The 24843-nt window shown below is 38.4% G+C and overlaps 1 protein-coding gene across 2 annotated transcripts in view; it reads left to right on the top strand.

The window, feature by feature from the left end:
• Positions 1–24843, top strand: part of REV3L (REV3 like, DNA directed polymerase zeta catalytic subunit) — a 129344-nt gene that overhangs the window by 37809 nt on the left and 66692 nt on the right. For both annotated transcript variants that reach the window (XM_074819307.1, XM_074819308.1), the window contains exons 2-5: positions 10871–11060; positions 16647–16721; positions 18149–18309; positions 22374–22470. In XM_074819307.1, the coding sequence (XP_074675408.1) occupies positions 10871–11060; positions 16647–16721; positions 18149–18309; positions 22374–22470 (523 nt within the window). The remainder of the gene's footprint in view (positions 1–10870; positions 11061–16646; positions 16722–18148; positions 18310–22373; positions 22471–24843) is intronic.

The following is a 24843-nucleotide window of genomic DNA, read 5'->3' on the forward strand; positions in this document are numbered from 1 at the left end:
TATATGCACCAATTTCCATTTACGTGTGGCTTTTGTTAGTTTCATCAAGAAAGACTAATAAGATAGCTAAGAGAACTTGTGTAGCAGTAATGGTCTTTAACGAAAGCTAGTTGAAGGAAATGGAAACCAAAGGCTGTGTGACTACTCTGCTCCCCTTTTTTACTACTGACTTATTTTTTCATCTTCTACAGATGTGGTAAAGTACTCACCATTAGTTTATCTGGGACTAGTAAATACACTCCTTTCCATTCAGCTATGCTTTGGTCAGTGTGGTCTAATAATAGTCTGCTTCTGTTGCATACATGTGGTTGCTTTTCTTACCGAAATGGCAGCTTGGCCTGTGTTGCCCGCCTGTGCATGCCAAGAGCCTGGTATGATAGCTAGAATCTGTAGCTGGGGCCATTTTCCTCCTTCATGTGTTTTTCATGTTCATTTTAGCTGGCAGCCTAGTGATTTTTGACACTTATTCTAGAAATACCACTGATACTGTCCAGCTTGTTTACATGAGTAATCTGTCAATAGAGGAAACAAGAATAACATTTTATATATGGCTCATTTTGTAGATGGGTGTTAATAAGTGAATGCCTAACCTTACCTTGTGTGTCTGCTTGTTTGTTTCTACTAAGAAAAGAAAAAACCACTGTTGCCATTTCTCATAACTCACAAGTCATCAAGCTTGTGAAGAATGGTTTGTACATAGCTCATTCTTGATGTTTGAGGTGCTTAACTACTTTGGTGTCCATTATTTCAGGAGACTTGTACTTTTAAATTATCTTTTGAATCTCTGGACTTTCCTGGTTCTAGTTTGACTGTGTAACAGTAAATTTTTCTTACAATCTCCACTATGGATTTAGTTCTTTTTGGTTGGTGATAACTGTAGATAGTAGCCGTTCCTTTCTGATGATGTACCATTACATCCTATAAATGGTTAGGTTTATCAGTAGTACTTCTGAAATTGAAGACCAGATTGTGCTCTAATGTCACAGCAGGCATTCAAAAAAGCTCCTACTAGTTAAAGGCAGGAGGAGGTAGTTTTATGGAGATCATCAGAATATCTTCACTGAGTTGACATATCAAATGTCCTGTCTCAATTTTTATGCTTTTCTTCGGGTTTGCTCAGTATTTATGTGAAAAGGAATAACAGAGCCTCTCTTGTGTATTGGAATAACTAAAAGTTAAAAATTCTCAGTAAGACAAAGATAGAAGCCTTGCTTTTGGGGCTTACAATTTATATTTTCCGTCAGCAGTAATGCCCAGTGTAAATTCTATCCTGAGAGGCCTCAAAGGTTCTTTCTTTTCTAGATACCTCACAGTTCAAAGTTTCCAATTGACTTCAGTTTTGTGTGGCTATTGCATGGCTTTTTAGACTGGAGAAGACAAGACTTGGTGAACAAGGTTGTCTCTTAGGCTTAATGTTTCAAATTGAGACAACTTATATTTGCTATAAAAAGATGTTTGTGAGCAAATTAATTGAATGGATATCAGTTGGAGATGTGACAACTGAAGTGTGTACATAGGCACTCAGTAAAAATCAGTGTTTCAAATGTAATTTTGTTTGGTGTTACCTATGCTATTATTTTTGAACCTCTAAGCAATAGAAACATCTGTTCCAGGGTTCTCAGACCTCTGGACCTTGGTCCTGACATGATGGCTAGAGAACTTGAGAGGAATTTGTCTTTGGAAGGTAACGGATTAAAGGACTTCTTGCTCAAATCTAGAAACTGCAGAGAGATCTGGGACTCTGGGGAGACAATCTCTATGCTGCTTTCAAAAGCAGAAGAATGTCATTAAGCTTCTTGGTTTGGAGGGGGGTGCCCTGTCCCCAAAACCAATGATACGTTGCACTTTCTTCTAATTTGTGAGATCTCTTTATCTGCTTTTAGGAACCTACTGAAGTGGTGTGATGCTTATTCCAAATTTTGATCTTTGTTTTTGAATATAAAGAGAAACTTTCCTCATACTGATTTTTTTTTTTTACCTTTTTTCTCTTGTAGTGGTATATTTAGGTATCTTACGTGTTTGGATTAACTTTTTAAAACAATTGGACTTTACGTTTGAATATTCTGCTTTTCTCTCATCTTTGTTTTCCCCCCATAGTTCAAGTGGAAGAACAAATCTGTTGACTGACTTTTCTTGCTGCACTGAGCCATTCCATAGATGAAAGATTGAGGTCATATATTTTTCATATGTTTCAATTTTGCTGATACAGAAGTGTTGAAGAAAGCTAGGTACAATTTCAGGGTTTAGTAGTGTGAGATAAAAAAGGATACAGAGGACCTGCTATTTGAAGAATCCGTTTAGTAGTGTAATTCTAGGCCTACAAATTGCTCATGAAAGTTTGCTTTCCTTTCTTGAAGGCATGCTGAGACAGACATGGCAATATCCTGAACAGGATACTGCTGCTCGTTTGAACACTGTCCCGTGTCTTCCTAGCTATTGTGTACTCCTAGAACCCATCTTTTTTTGTCTCAGACTATTCGTTTTCTAAGTTTATCCCTTTAACAGATCTTTCAGATATGAAAGTACTGTTACATCAGTTTCACAGTGAGAAAGTGTGTCATCTATGGTAAGTAAGTTGCCTGAGGCCACGCATGAAGTCTGCCTAGATGGGAATCAAACTCTTGTCTCTTTGATTCTAGGCTAGGTATTACTTCAATATGCGCCTAGTTACACAGAGATTTCTAATTTTAAATTACAGATGGAAAACCCAGCCCTTCTCCCTCTCTAAGGATCTCTACATCAAGGGTGAAGAACAGTCTAGTTGTAATGAGTCACAGACCCTCATTTTCCTGTGGATAAGCTTTTTTTCCTTCTCATGAGAGTAGAGATATTTCATGTTACAAGGAACAGTTACTGACTAAAGAATTATAAATAACTGAACATTCCATTTGGATTCAAACAAATGTAATTTAAAAATATTTTTTTCTGTCCCATTTACTGATATTACTGAAATAAGTGTTTTCTCACAGGCCATGGAAAAACTGAAAGCCTTGACTCAAATATCTAAGACTATGAATGAAATATAGTCTTTGGGCTCTGTTCTTGATTTTGGTTTGAGGATATCTTGTTGCTGCAAGACCTTGTTTTATTATTCGTGTTTCTCTAGTATCTAGTATTTAAGACTACAATGTGAGTAGTCCTCCCTTCTCATCCTTTGGAAAAAAGTTGACTTGATTCAGGACTCTGGGAAAAGGTTGAGGGTTTCATTTAATCACTGAAGAAGTTACATAAATGTACGACTAAAGAACTCTTTGACATTGGAAGATTAAACTCATGTCTTTGAATGACATAGCAAAGGTTTTAAGAGGGAAAGACCTTCCCAAGTTTTGCTAGGGAAGGGATTTGTCTTTATCAGAGTACTTCCTTACTTTTATCAGTCTATGTGATTCATTTCCTTCCTGTGAGAAGTAAAGAATGGTAACTTTAATTTCATAGGCTCTATTAGCACTATAAAGTAATTGAGTCCTATCCATTTTCAGTAGCTCAGTTCTGAGTGATATTCAGTGACCAATGTCTTGACAAACCTGCTCCAGTGAGCGACATAGCTTAATTTTAAAGCACCATCTAAACTGTATAGAAGATGCTCATGTTGCGCCTACCTAGTAGGGTAGAGGAAGTACCCCTGTTACAACTTGATGTTGCTCTCTGAAGCCCATTGCTGGGGAAAGGGTAAGTGAGATTGCGAATCTAACTTTAGTAGCATGAGATAACTTTAGTAGCGTGAGATAAATTTAGTAGTGTGGGTAACTTTAATTGTGGGGAAGAAATTCCTTTGAAATTGGGTTCTAATATTTATCCCATTTACAAATTTTCATTTTTAGAATTGTTTTTCGAATAAGACTTTTACTTTTCCCACTCTCTGTAGTCATCATTGTACACAGTTTGTTTTTCACTTTTTTTTTTAATCTATATAGTTCAACAGTTACTTGAAAATAACTATAATCTTCTAAAGACGGTAGTGTCACGTCTAATGACTTTGCTTTACTGTTGCTGTTAAAGGAAGGAAATCCCTTATGGCTGTCTAGCCTTTTCTGCGTCGACACATTTGATATGTTCATGTGCATTCTTCTGCTAATACTGTCCATGTTTAGTCCTGCCACTTTACAAAACTGCACTTAAAGTACTTTTACTAGATGGCAAGTGTATAAAAAGCCCTTTGTGTTCCATCTTCTGCATCCTTTTTTTTAATCTCCAGCCAGAATTTTAAAATCTTGGGATTTTGCCATGTATTTAAGTGCTGCTGCATTCTCCTTTTTACTGCCACCCCATTGTATTTTACAGTGGTTTGGGAGAAGTGGATCATAGTTCAGATGATATTAAAATAACAGTTTTAGGGAGAGCTTCAACAAAACTGCTTGTTCATTTACATATAAGAGTGGATTCCGTGTAGTTGTTCCCCACAGCTCTGATTAGCTTCTTATAATGGGATCAGCTTGTTCTGTGGCAGAAATATCACAGCAAAATATGTTTCCATGTAGACTAGCATTGAATTGTTTTCTGAAGTCATATTTATCTAGATTTAGTTTTTGTTTTCTAAATACTAAATGAGATGATGTCTATTCAAAATGTTTCCAGTATTGACTTCAGTTTGTGAGGACTCTATAATCAGTTCCAAAATTAAGAATTACAGGATAGGAGCTAAATGGCTTTGAGTATCATTTACAAAAAAATGAGTAAAACTGTATTACAACTGTAGGACATGTTCTCATTCATTATTAGAAATCCCAGATGTGGGGGTCTTGTATTTTAGAATCATCCTATCTAATATATAAACAACACTGAGGCTGGAATGCCCCTGAGCTGCAGAGTCAGGCTCTTATTCTTACTGTAGAAATCATAGAATGGTTTGGTTGGAAGGGACCTTAAAGATCATTAAGTCCCAACCCCCCTGCCATGGACAGGGTCACTTTCCAACCTGGCCTTGAACACTTCCAGGCAGGGGGTATCCACAGTTTCTCTGGGCAACCTGTTCCATGCCTCACCACCCTCACAATAAACAATTTCTTCCTTATATCTAATCTAAATCTGCCCTCTTTCAGTTTAAAATGGTTACACCTTGTCCTATCCCTACACTCCCTGATAAAGAGTCCCTCCCCATCTTTCCTGTAGGCCCCCTTAAAGTACTGGAAGGCCGCTATAAGGTCTCCCTGGAGCCTTCTCTTCTCCAGGCTGAACAACCGCAACTCTCTCAGCCTGTCCTCATAAGGGAGGTGCTCCAGCCCCCTGATCATCTTTGTGCTCCTCTGGACTTGCTCCAGCAGGTCCATGTCTTTCTTGTGTTGGGGGCCCTAGAGATGAACACAATACTCCAGGTGGGGGGGTCTCATGAGAGCAGAGTAGAGGGGGAGAATCACCTCCCTCGACCTGCTGGCCACACTTCTCTTGATGCAGCCCTGGATATGGTTGGCTTTCTGGGCTGTGAGTGCACATTGCTGGGTCAGAGTCAGTTTTCCATCTACTAACACCCCCAAGTCCTTCTCTGCAGGGCTGCCCTCAGATCCACTCATCGCCCAGCCTGTATTTGTGCTTGGGACTGCCTTGACCCATGTGCAGGACCTTGCACTTGACCTTGTTGAACTTCATGAGGTTTGCACAGGCCCACCTCTCAAGCCTGTCGGAGTCCTTCTGAATGGCATCTCCCTTCCCTCCAGCATATCAGCTACACAAATCTTGCATCCGTCTCTGTGGTGGTACAAATTCAGGTCTGTAGAGCTTTGTGTGCAGCCTTCTGATTAGGTCAGTCTAATGTAAGAACATTGGGTTTGGCTATTCATAGACAGAACAGATCCTAGAACCTAGTGTGTGGTCTCTTTGGGGTGCCTTGACTGAAGTATTGACATAGAGGCCCAGTAGGTTTCAGGATACTTTGATATTCTTGACTATAAACTGCATTGGTTTAGGATCATCTACATGCTCTATTCAGACAGTCCCCCCATGAGAGTGGAAGTCTTCCGGAAGAGGTAACTGGAGGCAGTATCTGCATGAGCTCTCCCCTTGCTGCAATATGAGCCAGCCGATAGTCATGTAGGTGTGGAATTACATCTGCAACAGATGGACTTCGGTCTTCTCGAATATATACACAGATTTTCATGTGCTAGCTATGATGAATCCTTAGGTCCTCCTTGTCTAACTTCTTTGCAAACTTTATTCCTGAACTGAACAATACAGTAAGGTCCTTTATTGCTAATTTTCACATTTTTCTCTTCTACAGAAATTTGTCCACTTTGATCTTAGTGGAAAGCAATTTTTAGAAGTTTAAAGCAAAATCAATTATTTCAAATGGTGAAAAGGCACTTCTCTGAGGACACTTGAATAATAATCTTCAGGTTCTCTAGCTTGTTGTACTGTGAAATTTGGTGTTCATATGCTTGGGCAGGGGGGGCTGGACCCCTGCCCAAGATGACCTCCAGAAGTCCCTTCCAACCTCAACCATTCTGTGATTCTGTATAGATTGCATCTCAGTTTTATCCATAGCGGATCATCCTGTATGGCTGAGCATTCTGGTGGTCGGAAGACATCAGTTCTTGCACCTTCTTGAGTAGTTGTTGAGCAACTTTGCATTCCTTTAGCATAGTGGTTTCAGTTCTCTTCTAATTATATTGAAGTTTTATGTCTTAGGGTTGCTACAGATTTTTCTTCTAATATTTTAAATGATACAGTATCTCAAGGATTATGCTTGGTGTGTGTTCCTGATAGTAATGCACATGGCAACCATCTTCAAAAAATAGCAGACTGGCTTTCTTAATCTCTCTCTGGTGGTTTTCAAGTGTGCAAAATGCTATATTTGGTTTTAATGCTTCGGTAACATCTATGCCACTTGCTTTTTTTAACTGTGGGTTTGGGGGGTGGGCTCACTTTCTTTACTGTCTGAAAATATTGCATTTTGTTATTTTTGAGGTATAGATTCATTATTATTCTGGCTCTTCATAGCCAGTTTGCTAGTTGAGTATCTCATAGTATCTCAAGGGTTTGTGTATTGCTTCTCTTCTAGGTTATAACACCACTTTTTGTGTTCCTTCATTCACCACTTCATTCAGTGCCCAAAAGACTTGTGAATAAGCCTCATCTTTACTTCTGGATTTCTGTATGTTTACTCAGCAGCCTCTTTGAGTCATACACTGGGATGCTTGATCTGACCTGGAGATAATTCAACCAGTGCAGACCCCATTCTTTAAGAGAGCGTGGGCCAGAGAAATTCCTGGGGCAGCAGCCTCCTCCTGGCTGCTAACCCATGATCACCACCAGTCCTAGCATTTATGTGCACATTATGTTCATTTGTTAATAGAGACATTGTACGTACTGCTTGTGTACAGAATGTTTGTGATGCACATGCGCAGTAGGTCCATGATGAGGCCACACTATGAAACATTTTAGTGGCCTGTCCCATAAAACTCTGGGAATGACTTCTAGACGTCCGGTTTCGCATCAGGAACAATCGTATAAACCATATGGCTTTTCTGCTGTCAAGCACCACTTCCATTGATTCTACAGATGTAAAGAAACTGATGTAAAAATAACATTTGCTGTTCACTGTAAGTGGTCGCTGTAGCAGTCGCTGCTGTTCTAGTGGTACAAATTTGCTTCTGTCTGCATCTCTGAAAAGAAACAGAACCGTAAGACTGACACATCTAAAACTTCTTAACCTTATCCTAAGCCAAGTTTTAAATTTATGTTAATTGAGAAGCCTGTGTGGCCTGAGAACTTCAGTGGGTAGATCTTTTTTCTCCTTGTGGCTCTATTGGAAAGAATCTACTAGAATTCATAATGGCTCAGTACAAACCATGATTGCTATTACTGGAGTCTGGGCTTCAGACTCAACACCATGACATTTGGTCCAATTTGATGCTTTTACTTAAATGATAAAAGAAAATGACTCTGTTCTTAACACTAGCAGGGTAAGACTTGTAGTAGTGCAGATTGTAAATAAAAATCGCAGTATATCCAAATATCATGGTAAAGGAGTCAATACTAACAAGGATCAAAGTGAGTAGCTGTATAAACCCATGTAACTTGACAGCTGCTGGCCTAGATCAGCGTGGCTTGTTTGCTTTCTTGGCAGAATCAAAAATGAAAAGCAGTTCAGGGTGTATGTTTATAAGACTACCCTGGAGTTAGGTGGTTATTTGACTCTGGTCACTTGAAAGCTATGGTGTTTTTCATGGGTTTTTTGCACATGAAGTGGAGTGCAGGGGAAGGGGACAGAAGAAAATAGAAGGGAGGTGTCTTCGTACATGTTCTTTTTTTATTCAATAATAAAATGGCATTTCAGTTCAGCAAGAACTGTTAAATAGCTCTATTAGAAATGGATATATTTTTTAAAATTTAAATAACTTGAGTAATCAGGTGCTAGCTATAAAAGCATTATTAATTAGTTGTCTTGCATAACTTGAACCTGAATTTAAGTACAGTAAGTACTTAAACAGTTTAGACTGTCTCCCTGTTCTGTTTATTCTCGTGCCTTGCAATTTTGTTTTCTGGGGGGACATAGCTTAACTATAACTCAGAATAGTTGGGCAACCATTGAAGCAAAGGTATTTTTTAAAGTGTTATCAAAAAGAACAAGAGTTCACAGCTATTAGTGTGGAAAAAAAAAAAGTGCAGAACTGATTCTGACTGACAAGTTGTAGGTAGCAAACACCTGAATTTATAAAATTCATGGAGGATAGACCTATATATTTGCCAGAAATTCTTAGTCTGTAGCTCCAATATCAATTTAGTTTGGGGTGGGTTGGTTTGTTCACTTGTGTTTTTAAAAGCTCAGTAGGCATTCAGGCAAATTATATGTATTAATGAACTTTAATTCTCCCTGAACGTGATCCTGACATACATTTTTAAAAAACAAGCACCACCCCACTCCAACTCAACAACAAAAAAAACACCCCCAAACCCTCCAAAAAAACCCCTAACTCAATCAAAAAATTGAATAGAGGAACTGTAGATGTTTAAAAAACTATTTAATTTTATGTTAATTGTATTGGGGGGAAAATCCTTTATTTCAAAATCAGTCTTAACTGCAACCATGAGTAAGCAAACACTCAAGATTTGTTGGTAACTTGGTACAGAAAATAAATGGTCTGCTACCACTGCACAGATCAATACTTTTGCAGTTCACATGCTGTTAATAAATGACTTCTCCCACGTTGGGGGGGGGGGGGGGGGGGGGGGGGGGCAGATGTTTTCATGTCATATAAAGCTGTTACTGTCCTCTATTTTGCCATTAAGAAAAACCCTCTAGTTCATAGTTTCTCTTTCTGTAGTTTTCATTTTTTCTTAGTGTATTATTATTTGAAGGACATAGTACATAAATAAGGAACTCCTGAAATAATTTAAAAGTATAGGCAGAATTCGTCATAGGTGATGACCTCAACATTACGAATGCATATATAGGTTGTATTTAAACATTGCTGAAGAGACTTGATGGGGGTGATTTATAGGAAGAGTAAAATTCACCTTGGAAAATGGACCATCCTTTGAACAATTTCTTCCAGTTCTAGACATTATGTAAATGTCTGATAAATATCTGAAGAAAGAACAATACATCTGACCCCCAGTAAAAAAAAAAAAAAAAAAAAGCTGTACTTTTTATGGTATTTGGACGCATGCATTTCATAGGTGTAAAAATTTACAAGCAGTCCTGATTCTGAAGTCTGTTCTTCCTGTGCTTTACTGGACTTACATCTGCCTTCACTGGGTGGCCAGTGGTGTGCTGATGTGGGTATGAGTGAGTGTAAATAGTTCAGGCACGTCCACCTGCTGAGAAATAATCTCAGTTTGAAAGAATGGACTTTTGGAAGTCTTTTCATTGGTCTCCTGGACCAGTGAAGTTGTGCTGCCTCTTTGTCTGTAATATTTATCTCCTGTTTGATGAAAGCACTGCCTTTAGATACTGTTTTACTATCTTCATGCAGGGAGTTTATCCAAACAAAATGCAAGATGATATACTTTGCTTATCATTACAGTGTGGTGGGGGTTAATCGGTGACATGTGCTTATTAGTACTTTTCTGTGAAACTTTTTCATTGACCAGTGAGAAGTCACCAGTGATTTTTGGGGCTGGAAGGTTGACAAGGAGGATCTGATGTTAGTTTCAGCAGTGAATGTATGCTCTGTTTTATTGTGGTGAGGCAAGAACAGAGAACACACATTACAGTTGAGACTATCCCCCCGAAAAACGTAGTGGGTTTGGGAGATCCCAGTCCACATCACTGTATTGCCTTGGCTGTGGTCTAGCACAATGGTTTTCATGGTGTGTTCTTTCATTCTGCTATTATTGCAGACTCATGAAAGCTAATGCCAAGCAGTAAGAGTGTTGTTAGAAGGCTAGAGATCTGCATATATAGTAGAGACTTCTTGGGGCTCCACAGATTAAAAAAGTTGAAAATGACATTTTTCTTCCATATCCCAATTTACACATTAATAACTAGAATATTAAATGGCCTCGTAGATGTTCTGGACATTTTTTTTAAATTTCTGAGGTCTTGCGTGCTCATTACAGTGAGGAATGGGAAGGACTTTGATACTGAAAAATTTTCACAAAGGCTGAGAAACCATTAACCATCCAACACTGACTCAGTATGCAAAATTGTTCTCAGAGAGGTGTTGTGTTGTTACTACAAAGAAAATCATTAGTGCTGTTATACAAGCATAATCCTGTGTATGTTGCGTAACACATCTGTTCTACATTGCTTTAGTCAATGGATCAAACGTGAGAACTGCTCTAAATTGGTACCTTCTGTTTGAAATACACCTGAACCTGTTCAATAAATTTATCCTTTTTGCAGAACCTGAAAATAACCTGAAAAAATTCAAGCTTACTCAAAAGAGGAAAAGATGCAGTCATTAGAAAATAAATGTTTACCTTTTCCTTTTAGGTCAGAAGACTTGTCTCCACTTACATGGTATCTTTCCTTACCTCTATGTACCATATGATGGTTTTGGACAGCATCCAGAATACTATCTTCGTCAAGTGGCATTCAGCATCGACAGAGCACTTAATGTGGCTTTAGGCAACCCGTCTTCTACTATTCAACATGTTTTCAAAGTGTCATTAGTATCTGGAATGTAAGTATGACCTGTTAGGATTTTTGTTTATTTGTTTTGAAATGTTTTTGCAATTGTACTACATAGAAGCACTTACTATGGACTTGAATGATTGCAAAGCTTTTCCTTTTTCTTTTTCCCATGTGTGTCTTCATACAGACCTGTACAACTACTAAATAATTCTTCTCACTCACTTTAACTTCAACGTAATCAACAGGTTTTCTCCCAAACGCTTGACATAACCATTTTTTCCTAAACTAGGATCCTAGTGTCTATCATTTTTCCAAATCTGTTCCTTTTAGCTTTTTCTGTCTCTGCCGTTATGGCAGTACTTCCAGCCAGCATTTTCTACCTGTCTGGGTTAATCTAGGTTCCCTGTGAACCAGGTACGTCTTGCAGGAGCCTCATTCTAGGTCTCCTTTTCTTTGTCCAAGATGGCTATTCTTTGGCCAAGATGGTCCCTTTAGGAAGCACATCGCAGAGACTTGACTGTCAGGCCATGTTTATCCATCCTATTCTCCCAGCAGCACAGGCCATGAAGTAGAGGCTCTTAAACATTAATTTACATATCTGTCAAGCTGATTGTTGTGTTTTATTTGGTGCGGCTTTCTACTACTGCTGGAACTAGATGCTGTTATTGAATGTTAACATTTTAAGGATTCTCTTAATCAATTTTTATTAGACTTGCATAACCAAGGACTAAAAAATATATCAAATCATAGTGAATGATAAGAAGCTGTCCTGGAGGAACACAGTTAGTCTATACATGCGTTGAATTTTTCATCTTCAAAACAATATTAGTGCTAGTTTTCAGTACTGTGCAGCATTATTTTTACTTATTTTTCCATACACTTTTGAAATAAGTTCTTTCAACTGCTAAGTTTAGGAAGATAATCTTTCTGTTCCCAGCCAGTTTTAGTGGTATCTTCTAGATACTGTGAGTAAAGTGGCTGCAATAACTTCTTTTCATATAACTTTTTGATGTGTTTTTGCAGTAACAGGGAAGGTAACCCACCAAATTTCTTATTTTTGTTCTTTTTGTGAGAACTATGTGAATTCAGTATAGCTGTTCATCTCAACAGTGAAAGCTGGGCAGAGTAAACTGCTGAAGATAATCTTTCCTCAAATGAGTGAGAAGACAACAGAATAGAGATTAGCAGAACCTGCCTCTTCTTCACCTCTCTTGCCTTAGAGCTTCAGAAGAGTCATAGAATCACATAATCATTCAGGTTGGAAAAGACCCTTGGGATCATCAAGTCCAACCATCAGCCCTACTCTACAAAGTTCTCCCCTACACCATATCCCCCAACATCTCTTCTAAATGACCCTTAAACACATCCAGGGATGGTGACTCCACCACCTCCCTGGGTGGCCTATTCCACTGTCTAACCACTCTTTCTGTGAAAAATTTTTTCCTAATGTCCATAAGCCTACCCCGTTGGAGTTTAAAGCTGTTCCCCCTTGTTCTGTCACTAATCATCTGTGAGAAGAGACCAGCACCAACCTCTCTACAATGTCCTTTCAGGTAGCTGTAGAGAGTGATGAGGTCTCCCCTCAGCCTTCTCTTCCTCAAACTAAACAGTCCCAGCTCCTTTAATCGCTCCTCATAGGATCTGTTCTCCAGGCCCTTCACCAGCTTCGTTGCCCTCCTCTGCACTCGCTCCAGCACCTCGATATCTCTCTCGTATTGAGGTGCCCAAAACTGGACACAATACTCAAGGTGTGGCCTCACCAGTGCAGAGTACAGGGGGACTATCACCTCCCTACTTCTGCTGGTCACACTATTTCTAATACAAGCCAGGATGCCTTTGGCTTTCTTGGCCACCTGGGCACACTGCCGGCTCATGTTCAGCTGTTTGTCAGTTAGAACCCCCAGATCCTTCTTTTCCACACAGCTCTCCAGCCACACCTCCCCAAGCCTGTAGCGATGCATGGGGTTGTTGTGACCAAAGTGCAGCACCTGGCCTTGTTGAAGCTCATCCCGTTAACGTTGGCCCACTGATCCAATGTATCCAAGTCTCTCTGTAGTGCCTCCCTATCTTCGTGCAGATCGACACTCCCGCTTAACTTGGTGTCATCTGCAAATTTACTGGTAATACACTCTATGTCCTTATCAAGAACATCAATAAAGATGTTGAACAGAAATGGTCCCAACACCAAGTCCTGAGGAACACCACTTGTGACCGGCCTCCAGATGGATTTAGCTCCATTGACCACCACTCTCTGGGACCGTCCATCCAGTCAGTGCTTGACCCAGCAGACCGTTCGCTCATCCAGGCCATGGGCAGCCAGTTTTTCTGTGAGAATTCTATGGGGAACTGTGTCGAATGCTTTCTGAAAATCCAGGTAGATAATATCGACAGCTTTTCCCTCGTCCAATAGTTGGGTCATCTTGTCATAGAAGGAGATCAGGTTTGTCAGGCAGGACCTGCCTTTCATAAACCCATGCTGACTAGGCCTGATCCCCCAGTTGTCCATTATATGACTTTTAATGGCACTCAAGATGACCTGCTCCATAACCTTCCCTGGTACCAAGGTCAGACTGACAGGTCTGTAGTTTCCTGGATCGTTCTTTCTGCGTTTCTTGTAGATGGGTGTCACATTTGCCACCCTCCAGTCCAATGGGACCTCCCCAGTTAGCCATGACTTCAGGTAAATCATGGAAAGCGGCTTGACGAGCACATCTGCCAACTCTTTCAGCACCCTTGGGTGTAACCCATCTGGTCCCACAGACTTGTGTGCATCCAAGTGGTGTAGCAGGTCTCTGACCACTTCCTCTTCAACTGTGCTGACCTCATTCTGCTTCCCCTCCCTATCTCCCAGCTTATGAGGCTGGGTGTCCAGGGAACAGCCAGTTCCACTGCTAAAGACTGAGGCAAAGTAGGCGTTGAGCACCTCAGCCTTTTCCTCATCCTTAGTTATCATGTTTCCCTCTGCATCCAATAAAGGAGGGAGAAATTCTCTAATCCTCCTTTTGCTGTTAATGAATTTATAGAAACATTTTTTATTATCCTTAACAGCTGTAGCCAAGTTGAGCTCTAGCTGTGCTTTGGCTCTCCTAGTGTTCTCCCTGCATAGCTTCACTACATCTTTATAGTCTTCATGAGAGACCCGGCCCCTCTTCCAAAGGCAATAGATTCTCCTTTTGTTCTTGAGATCCGGCCAAAGGTCCCTGTTTAGCCAGGCCGGTCTCCCTCCCCTCCTGCTTGTTTTTCGACATGCGGGAACAGCCTGCTCCTGTGCCTTTAAGACTTCTCTCTTGAAGTATGTCCATCCTTCCTGGGCTCCCATATCCTTCAAGGCAGCCTCCCAAGGGATTTTTGTTAATCAATCTTTTGAACAGGTCAAAGTTTGCCCTCCGGAAGTCTAAGGTGGCAGTTTTACTAACCCCTCTCTTTGTTTCTTCAAGGATCGAAAACTCAATCATCTCACACCCTAGACGGCCTCCAACCTTTACTTCCCCCAGAAACTCTTCCCTGTTCACAAGCAGGTCCAGGAGGGCACCTTCCCTGGTCGGCTCACTCACTAGCTGTGTGAGGAAGTTATCCTCCACACGTTCCAGGAACCTCCTGGATTGTTCCCTCTCTGCTGTGTTGTGATCCCAGCAGATACCTGGGAGGTTAAAGTCCCTCACAAGAACAATGGCAAGTGACCGCGAGATTTCTCCCAGCTGTTTATAGAAAGCTTCATCCACCTCACTGCTTTGGTTGGGAGGTCTATAGCAGATTCCTGCAGCAAGATCTGCTTTATTGGTCCTTAACCTAATCCAAACACTCTCGACCCCGTTATCACTATACTTGATTTCTGAGCTGTCATAGCATTCTCTTACATACAGGAATTACTGAAAGTCAGATGCTCGTTGCCTCAAAGAAGCATAGGAAAGAGTGTTTCATTTATTTTGTTTGCTTATGTAAGAGGCTAATGGGAAGCACCTAGCAGAAATTGTAACACATCTTCATCTTTACCTGGGTAGATAGACATGCTTATGTAGTCACACAAATCTATGTTTTCTTCTGTTCTGACCTGAGTCAGATTCTGCTTATAGATATTATAGTGTCTCTGTGGTGAGGAACCTGTATTTTTCTTTCTTCCTGCATTAGCAGGAAAATTGTTATGTAATAAAGGTGTTTGCTAAACCTTTGTAGGTTTAATGTAAGATTTTTGTTGCATTAACTTCTAAACATAGTGGAGGTCCAGGAATAAAAAAGGTGAAATATGCTGTTCTTGTGCATTCCGAAGTTAAAGTAGGTGTTCATAGCTAACCTTGGAAGTGTTGTAAATCTTGCTCTCTCTGCTGCCATGTCAATGTGAGTATGGATCACTTGCTGTGCAACTGCTGACTCTCTTTTTTAAAGTAGCTTTTAATTTACATGCCTACAGCACATTGAGTCATTATAACTCGGTGTATATAACCTGTCATTAGGTTCATACTATCTCTGTTAGAAAGAGATTATTGATTCATTATACAAGATCTGATCTCCTCCTTTGCAGCTTAACAACTTTAAGTTTGTTGTTTCAACTTAGCTCAGTTTTAACATCATCATAAACATTTTATTTTTTTTTAAACAGTTCAGTCTAGCTTTTGGAGATATTAAATGTATGTATATTTAACCATATTAAGGATGGCAGTATTAATGCTGTAGTTGTGCAGTTCTGCTGAGTTTGCATTTAATTTAGGACCGAAATCCCTCTTACTACTGAACTTCTTTTTTTTCACTTTGCAGGCAAGCATCCCAGTTGCATTTTTTATAATATTTTTTGATAAAGAGATTTTATTTTATTTTGTAGAGTAACATTTAAATGCTTTCCTGAATTTCTGTTGATTTGGTTGTGATTACTGCTAACTGTAGACTTGCATTCACTCAATGTGTTGAATTATGACCTGTTTCCTTTACATGCTGTTTTACAAGCATGTTAGATTAGATTAGAATCCTAGATGCTGAAAAGTCAGTAATTCAGTCAAGTAATACCAGAATTAATGCTGCCTGTTCAACCTCAGTTTAGTCTTGACATATTCATTATGCTATGTATTCTTTAATTGCATTCTCAAATCCTATTTTCTTTAGGATTCATGCCTCATTTAGTGCACAAGATGATTAGTAATCACTGAAAAGGAGCAGCTATTCACTCTTTTAAGCTGTTCTCATTGTTCAGCTATTTATATTACACAGCCGGTATTTACTCATTTACACCTGATCTGCAGAATTAATGTCCTTAAGGACTTTGTCACAGCATTTATCGGAAAGACTGAACACTGGTTTTGAAGCAGTCCAGCACTAATAAATTTATTAAAAGTACTATTATGATGGTGTGCCAATCAGTGTGTTCACATGTGGGGAAAGCGAGAAGCAGTGTTAAACCAGAAGTGCCTTGTAATTTTTATTTTGTATTTTTTAGATACTTTGACATACATAGGGCCTATTCTTTTTATATAGTAACGTAGTGCTTCTCTTTGGCCTGATAGGTGGGAATTTTCATTCTCCTGGGTATGCAGTTTATCTTCTAATTTCTTTCCCCTGGATTTAAATACTCTTGATAGTAAAATACAGTTGAATAAATGCCACAGCATAACTGGCTGTCTTCTTGCTTTTACTTTTTCCTCTCCAGGCCTTTTTATGGTTACCATGAAAAGGAGAGACAGTTTATGAAGATCTATCTTTACAATCCTGCAATGGTAAAAAGGTAAGAATGTGGTCATACGAAGTTCTGGCTGATTTCCTTATATCTTGAATTTAAAAGTCAATTTTGAAGCAAGATTCACCTACATCTTAACAAAATAAAAGCAACAACATTATTGTCCAAATTTTTCAAAACACGTAAGAAAATTGCTAATTTTAAACACACCAATAATATTTTTAAAGCAGTAGCATGTTAGGAAAGCAAGACCAAAATATACTTGCCTTTAGTTGTCTTGTATTAACTGTAATTCTTGAATACCTGAACAAATTTGCATCAGGTTACTTTTCCTGTAACTCTTAATGAAAACAATATAGTACTCTTTCATATATTATGAAGTAGTTTTTGGTAGTTTTTAAGTTTTTTATTTTCACCACCCATTATTAAATTTTAAATATACTAGGAAAACTGAATAGTTTTTGTTATTAGACAGTTTCTGTATTTCTCCATAGAGTAATGTTCTGTTAAATGAAAGCACAGTTGATCTCACAGTAGTTGCAGTAAATTCAGTAATAAATAAGGAGGAATTACTTCTCAAGCATAAACTGAAATCCGTTGAGTGTATAGTATTACCTATCATAACTTCTTTTAAAAGATCTAATGCATGACCATGAGATAGGATTGTCTGGTTTTTGTTCTAGGCTAGCAAAATTTTATGTGATTTTTAAATTTCTGTCTTAATGTAATCTATCTGTGTGTATGACATGACAGTTGTTTCAAGCTTTGGAGCTTCTCATGTTTGAATTACTCCTATCCAAATAAGGACTGACACTTCACTTAAATTATTACTTTAGTTTTTCTGTATAAAAATTTATTTTTTGAACCCAGTTTGTTGCCTGTAGAAATCCTTAGTGCTTTTCTTTGATTTATAGATATAAATTTGAGGTAAATTTATCACACAAATTTATGGTTATCTAAATACCTGCAGTTATTTTATAAATGTGTAGATGTTTAAAGGGGCAGATTTGTCATGTGTCTAGGAAGTTGTTAAAATACTGCTTCTGTGTATACAATATGTAACTTTAAAATCATGCAGGACATCTTCATATATGTGTCAAGGAGAACTAGAGAGACTTCCAAGGTTATTACTGGTGTGTAGACATACAGCTGTCACAGTTATTCTGTAAAAAGATTTCCATGGACTATAGTGGCTTTGGATCAGTTTCAGGAATAGTGCATGGTATGATGTTTTTTCAGATGTATTTTTTGGAGGATTCACAGCTCATTTGTAACTAACACCCAAATATTGAATCATTATTACCAGAGATCATTGTTGTGGGTCTGTTTTAGTGAAGACAAAATTCTGAAGTTAAAAATACAACTAAGGCAAAATTTAAGAAGTTCAAGTATTTTATATTTTGATAAAATCAAATATCAGTGTTGTTGCATTGGAATAATTCTTGGTTTATGTCTTAATTTGTCTTTAATTTTAGAGTATGTGAGCTTCTGCAAGGTGGAGCCATAATGAACAAATCTTACCAGCCTCATGAAGCCCATATTCCCTACCTCCTTCAACTCTTTATAGACTACAACTTGTATGGAATGAATTTAATAAACCTGGCTGCTGTCAAATTCAGAAAGGCAAGGAGAAAAAGTAAGGTGTTTATTTCTTAAGACCAAATAATCGTTTTGAAGGCTAAAAACTACCATTTTTAACAAATGTCACTAGCTGTCAGACTTTTGATGTAGTTTGTGGCTGAATATGTATTGTGTTGTTTCCCTATACTTTGCTTTCTGTGTCAAAACAAAGTTCCTGTGTAGCTTTCTATCATTTTTCCTTTTTGTGCCTGTGTGTTGGGATTGAGGAAGAGTCTGCTTCCTGAAATGAGATGCTGTATATCCAGAACATGTGTTCTGTCAGCAGTGCAGCTGTGACCATTTTCAGAAGATGACCACACCTCTCCAAGTTGGAAGATTAAAAGTAGTTGATATTTAGTTGAAGAATTTATGTGAAAGATAGCATACTAATACTGTTGTTTTAACCTTTTGATATTTGTTTTTGATCCCTATATCAATTATAATTCTTTTTTCACTGCAGTACTGTCTTTACAAAATTATGGCTAACCATTATGCTCTACTGGCAAATAATGTTTTTAATAAAGACTCTTGTGTTTGTACTAAGGTCATTTGCTCTGAGGTGAAATTTGAAATATTAATGTCTGAGCAAAGGAGGTATTTTAAATTTTCATTTAAAAAATCAGTTTGGCATTTTGTAAGTACGCACTTACATAAAAATGAAGTTTGGCAAGACTATCCATAATGTTACTTAAATGCTTCAGTATAAATGGGAGATAACAGTAGGAAGACCATAATGTCTTTTGTACTGAATATTTAGAAAAATAAGTATTGTTTACTTAAATCATAATTGTTCCTACAGCTAAAGGAAGGGTAGAACAGAATGGTGAAGTATCTTTCTGTAAAAACAGCAAGTAAGAATCATGCTGACTTTAATTTTGTCTCATTATTTTTATGCATGTATATTCAGACAGCAATAGATCAGTGCATGGGGTTTCATAACTGATTCTCATCTAAAGAAAAATACTCTTTTCATACTCAACAGTAGGCCACACTTTTTGCTGGTGTCAAAACTGTAGGAAGACAAAAGCTCAGCCATGGACAGAGCATCTTCAGGACCTTCAGTCCCAAGGAAGTATAGCTGGGTACCTTTAGTCTTCCAAACATCCAAAGCAGCCTTCTGGAGACGTGCAATGTGATTGTATCGAATAGGTGCTCCCATTCTTTTTCCGTAGCTCTTCTCCCTCTCTCTTTCAGATAATAGATAAAGACGTAAACTATTTATATTTTCCTTCATCATGTACTTAAAGATAAGAGACCTAGGTCTTGAATGGGAAGAAGAGGGTGAAAGAGGAGCATGGGCTGAGACCGGTGGACTTTTAACTATTCTGGTAGGAAAGAATCCAGTAGGATAGAAGCAAGAAAATGATAGACTACCTTGTCCTGGCTTGATCAGATAATGGCAGCAGTTCTCCTAGCAAGATCCATACCACTTTGCATGGCTTCACATCAGACATGTATAAGTAGCCTGCCTCAGTCTGTTGCAGTTCCCAGGCACAGGATCGCTATCTGCTACTCCTAGTGTAGCAGCTGAGCGACAAATGGTTTGTCCCTGGTACAGCCTTATAGAGGCAATGTCACTCCTTACACAGCAGCCCTGAGAAGCACCATCCTTTCCAAGCTCAGACCTGTTGGAGTGGTGTAGAAGGCACAGCCTCTGTTCACAACCAACACACTTACATGTCTGTTCCACAGCTTCTGTGTCTTTGGGGTGTGCATTCATTTTAGTCAAGTGTAATTTGTGCCATGCAGGCCAGGCTGAACATTGTTTCTTAGATGGCAGTAAAAGCCTTTGCCTAAAGATGTGCAGCAAACACTTATTTTTCTTCCCTGGCAAGGAATAGAAAATTCAGTAATAGATCTCTTCCTAAATGTGAGTAAGCAGCCTCAGGAGCCTGTTTTCAGTGGTATTTTTCTCACTGAAATAAGTAGACTCTTTTGAAAGCTGAGAGAGGTCAGCAGGCAAATTTGTAATAGCATGAATACCCTGCCTTCATCAGCCTATATCCAGAAGAAGTTCTCTTTTTCAAGTTCTTCTCTTTATGGATAACGAGGAATAAGGCTGCAAATTCATTTGTGTACCACATGTCACTAAAACTATTACAAAACTTTTCAGTAGTTGAATCTTCCTCTGTAATAAGACTCTGCAAGTCCTTGATGTCACTGCTACTGTCTTTAAAGATCTTCATATCAAGAAAAAGGGAATATTGAGTGTCCTTAAATCTATCCCTTCAAGTAACTTTACTGAAGAAACAGGAATTTGGCCTCTGTTTTTAGAAGTATTTGAAAGTAGGATTCATAGAGAATAAGAAGGGCTACTTATGTACTGAATAATGTACTGAAACTGCTCTCATGTGGTATTTGAAATGCATTTGATTTTAAAAAATAATAATGTATATTTTACCAGTTGGCCTATAATCTTGCATGGCTGCTGTGATGTATTTTTCTTTAAAATATACAACTATTCTGTCCCATTTTGTCAACTCAGAATAAGTTGAAAATGAAAAATAATGAGATGTTTCCATGCATAGTCAGCTTGCATTTTAATACAGAGAATTAGCTGATATGCCACGCAGTAAAAACATGGCTGTGTTTTTCCTGGACCAGCTCTGCCCAGGAGCAAGTCATCACTGCTTGAACAGCACAGACACTAAGCTACGCTAGGCTTGAGCTGGGTCAGTGTAAACAGGATCAGATATTCTGTGTTGTCTTTCTGGAATCACCTCCTTAGGCATCGCTGTCCATATAGACCATCTTAGTGCAGGTGTGGCTGAATGTGAGCTAGCTCCTGCACAAACTCAGTCATGTCCTTTCATCACACTCAAGTGTCACATTTCCTGGGCGAGTTTAGTGTCTGTGTGCCCTGTTGGTGCACTCAGGAGTCTGATGTAGGGGCAGGGTTTGCAGGAACTACTCTGTGTGCAGTAAGGTTGCTCTGGAATATATTTAATTAAGCGTGCTGGATTACAGTTGCTTCTATTTGTAGCTTCTAAGGCGCTTTTGGCATGGTGTTTCCCAGTTGCTTCTGTAGTAACTATGTTATTCAGGGCTTTTTGCTACATGAGATAGCCCTATTCCTAGTAGTGGAATTCACACTGGCAAGACTGTTATGAATTTACTTTAAAATTACAGAATAAAAATATATGTTCTAATAAATACTTATTGATTGAAGGCCTCTGGCAATTTAATTGTTCAATTAGTGTATCTTTTAACAAATGCAAAAGTGTTTGCTATTGCTGAAAGGTAAATTTAATACAAAAAAACCTATTAGTGTGACACCAACATAGCTGAGAAGATTCAAGGTTCAAGCTGGTATTTCACACAGAAGTGGGAGACTGAGTAATTTTCAAGGTCTTCTCCCATTCCGCCTCTCCCCATCTCCATTCCTGGTCTTTTTTCTTTCTTGTGCCACATCCTGTGCATATTTTCTTTCCTTATTCTGAAGAGTGAAGGTTCAGGAGGAGACCTCAAGGGAAGTAGTAAATCTTCAGAGGGGACTTCTCCAACATGACTTTGGAGCACGCTTCCTTTCACTGAGACCTCCAAGCAAACTTACATGGTGTTTTCTTTATTTGTAGGTCAGACAACATCTGCCTTCATCGCAGGTTTCCACTTACTGCTACTGCCACTGCATCTGGAATATATTGTATATTCTCTTTCAGCTCACAGATAAGAAAGAGGAAAAGTGTGAAGTAGAATTTAGTGTTTTCTTTGGCTTCTAATTTCCATTGGGATATGACCTGAGGACCCAGACACTTGGGAATTCTGAAGTTTACATCAGACTCTGCATGATTTACTTTGATACTCGTGCAAATAGGAAAAGATTGAATTTAGGTTAAGATATGGCTAGAACACAGAAAATGTAATTCTAATAGTGTCAATGTTTTGCAAATACGTTTTGCTTTTTGTATGTATCTGCATGTTGAATAATTTAAATGATAGCATAGTTACTTTTTGAAGATGGTATCATGCCATGCTATTTGTTCTTTAGGAGCATTTGGACTGGTATAATACAATTATATAATGAAAGGTGTAAAAAATATTGCCACATAAATGAATTCATTTTTCATTCTGTTTTTCTAGGTGATACATCAGGTGTAAGTAAACGTCATACAATACATTTGCCAGAAAATTCAAACAGCGTATCTTTCATTGAATGGGAAGAAGATGAAATACCGAGGTCAGCATGCCAAATTTATATATGTTGTTTTCTTATATACATCAACTTGTATATACTACAGGGTTCCAGTCTCCTTTGACCCTTGTAAAAAAAGAGTGCTAATGTGACACAGATGATCCTTATTTAGTTTCTTTGTACGGTTTTGATCATCTGACATTTTCTGGTATATGGTTGTAAAAATCTAACTGGGAGATAACAATAGGAATATATGTGGCAAATTCAACTTTCTGGGTTTTGGAAGATACATTTCTAATGAATTAATTCTGATGAAAAGCTAAGCAAGTTTAAGTTATAGAGAATACTGACACATCAGTTCACAGGTTCTGTTTTTGTAATCACCCTTAACTAACATGAATAACGTGCTGTCAGAGTATTCCCATTTGTCCATTTCAAATAGTAGTTACATAAGAATCTCAGCTTAAAATTTTTATATCTGTTTCCCATGCTCTTCCTTTCTGCTAAACATTCCCTAGTCTACAGCTTGTAATTTGTAATAGCTTTACTTCTGTAAGAATAGGAATATATCTTGGGTGTTGCAGTTTTTGGGGGTGGGGTGGAAGAGATGCAGTGTCTGGTGCTACCTTGATTTGTATCATTTATTCAGTAAGTTCATTCTTTAAGATACTTTCTCATGTTTGACAGGTCTTGTAAATACTCTGTCAGCTAATAGTCCTCTCAGTCTTTGGGTAGTTCCTGTCATCCTTCTCTGAATAGCTTATCAGGCTCAACGCCAGCTGCTTGCTAGTGTTATGTACTGGGAGAGCTCACTTCCCCAGCAGAAAGTTCCTTAAACCATACTTCAGATTTTTCTAGTGTGCAAAAACTTGAGGTTGTGCAAGGTTGCATCTGTTTTTCTGATTCTACTACTCCTACTTTAAGGTTTTGAAACAATGTTCATCCAATGGTTGTCTTGTGATTTTACTTGTGGTCAATTCATATTCAGGTTTTTTGGGCTATTTCTTCTACTTTTTGGCTGCATACTTCATTCATAGTCCATTTCAACCTTTACTTGACTCAGTTGAGTAAGCCGAGTTACTTAACCTTCGTGGGGGTTGGATCGTAAGTTAGACCAGAATTGTCTGATGTTACTTTACACAGATCTGGGGATGGCAGATAAAATGAAAGCAAAGTAGCACTTCCTGACTGTCAAACCCTGAGAGCCAAAGGTGTCTTCTCTGCAGGCACTCATCCTTGTGGCTGTATCCACAAGCCTTCTTATTTCCTCCTCCCACACTTCTGTGTATACAGCCAGGGGTGCAGCACCTCACTTACGCCAGTCCTTCTCTGGCTCTCACACACATTCCAGCAGTGGAATGTTAGCAGTAATGGGGCAAATACCAAGCCTGTCTATTTCTCTAGCATTCATTCTCCGTACTTTTGCCAGTAGGAATTTCTTTCTTGAATGTGAAGCCTGAGTACCCCATAGTATACCAAGCAAATTTTCTATAGTCCCATATGCAATGATACTGGTAGTTCTCTCCCTCATAGGCTTTAGTCTCATTTACCATGTCACTTTGGCTTATAAACATTTTAGGATTTATTAGTACAAGATGTTTCTCCTCTTCCTTTTTTTTTTTTTTTTTGAGTGATAATCTTCCATTTGGAATCCCTTATAAGTTTGTGTATGATCTTGTATCTCATTTTTAAATTTCATCCTGTTTATATTATTCTACTTCTCAGTTAGCCTGCTTTCGTTTTATGACACTATGATCTGGTTATGTATCCAACATGTCTACCAGCTTGCCTTATCAGCATATTTCATTAGTACACTCCTGCATTTCCTGCCAACAATACTAATGAGATGTGAAATAAACTCAGTCCCAGAAACTGGTCTGTCTTCAGTTCTACAAATTTTATATCAATGCTGAGGGTTTTTTTTATATAACTGATAGGAATTTTACCTTTAGCCAGATCTTAAAATGTTTTAATAATTTAGGAACAAATTTACATCTCCAATTGAAATTGTTTCCCATTTGATACTGTGTCAAACATTCCTTTGTCTAGAAAATGAATTCTTTTATTAAAGGTGTTCTAGCATGGCTGTCTTCCACATGCTGTAGGATATTCATGCCGCTGAAAAGCAACAAACCTAAGCTCTTTTCCATTCTTGATTTTACTCTGTTCTGTATCTACACAAAATTATTTGCCTGTTATTTCTCATGGATTATTTATGGGAAGCATCAATTTAAACAATGTTCTTGTAATCAAACCCATATTGCAATTTGTCCCACTTCCAGATTACCTTCCTACTTTATTTCCTTTAAAATTTTGAAAATTTGCATCTAGGTTGGTTTAATGGACTTGTAATTGTTATGGTCAAGCTTGCTGAGGGTAAATCTGACCCGGATAGTGTATGAGATATTTATCCAAGGA

Source organism: Strix aluco, chromosome 3 (assembly GCF_031877795.1).
Source record: "Strix aluco isolate bStrAlu1 chromosome 3, bStrAlu1.hap1, whole genome shotgun sequence".
NCBI lineage: Eukaryota > Metazoa > Chordata > Aves > Strigiformes > Strigidae > Strix > Strix aluco.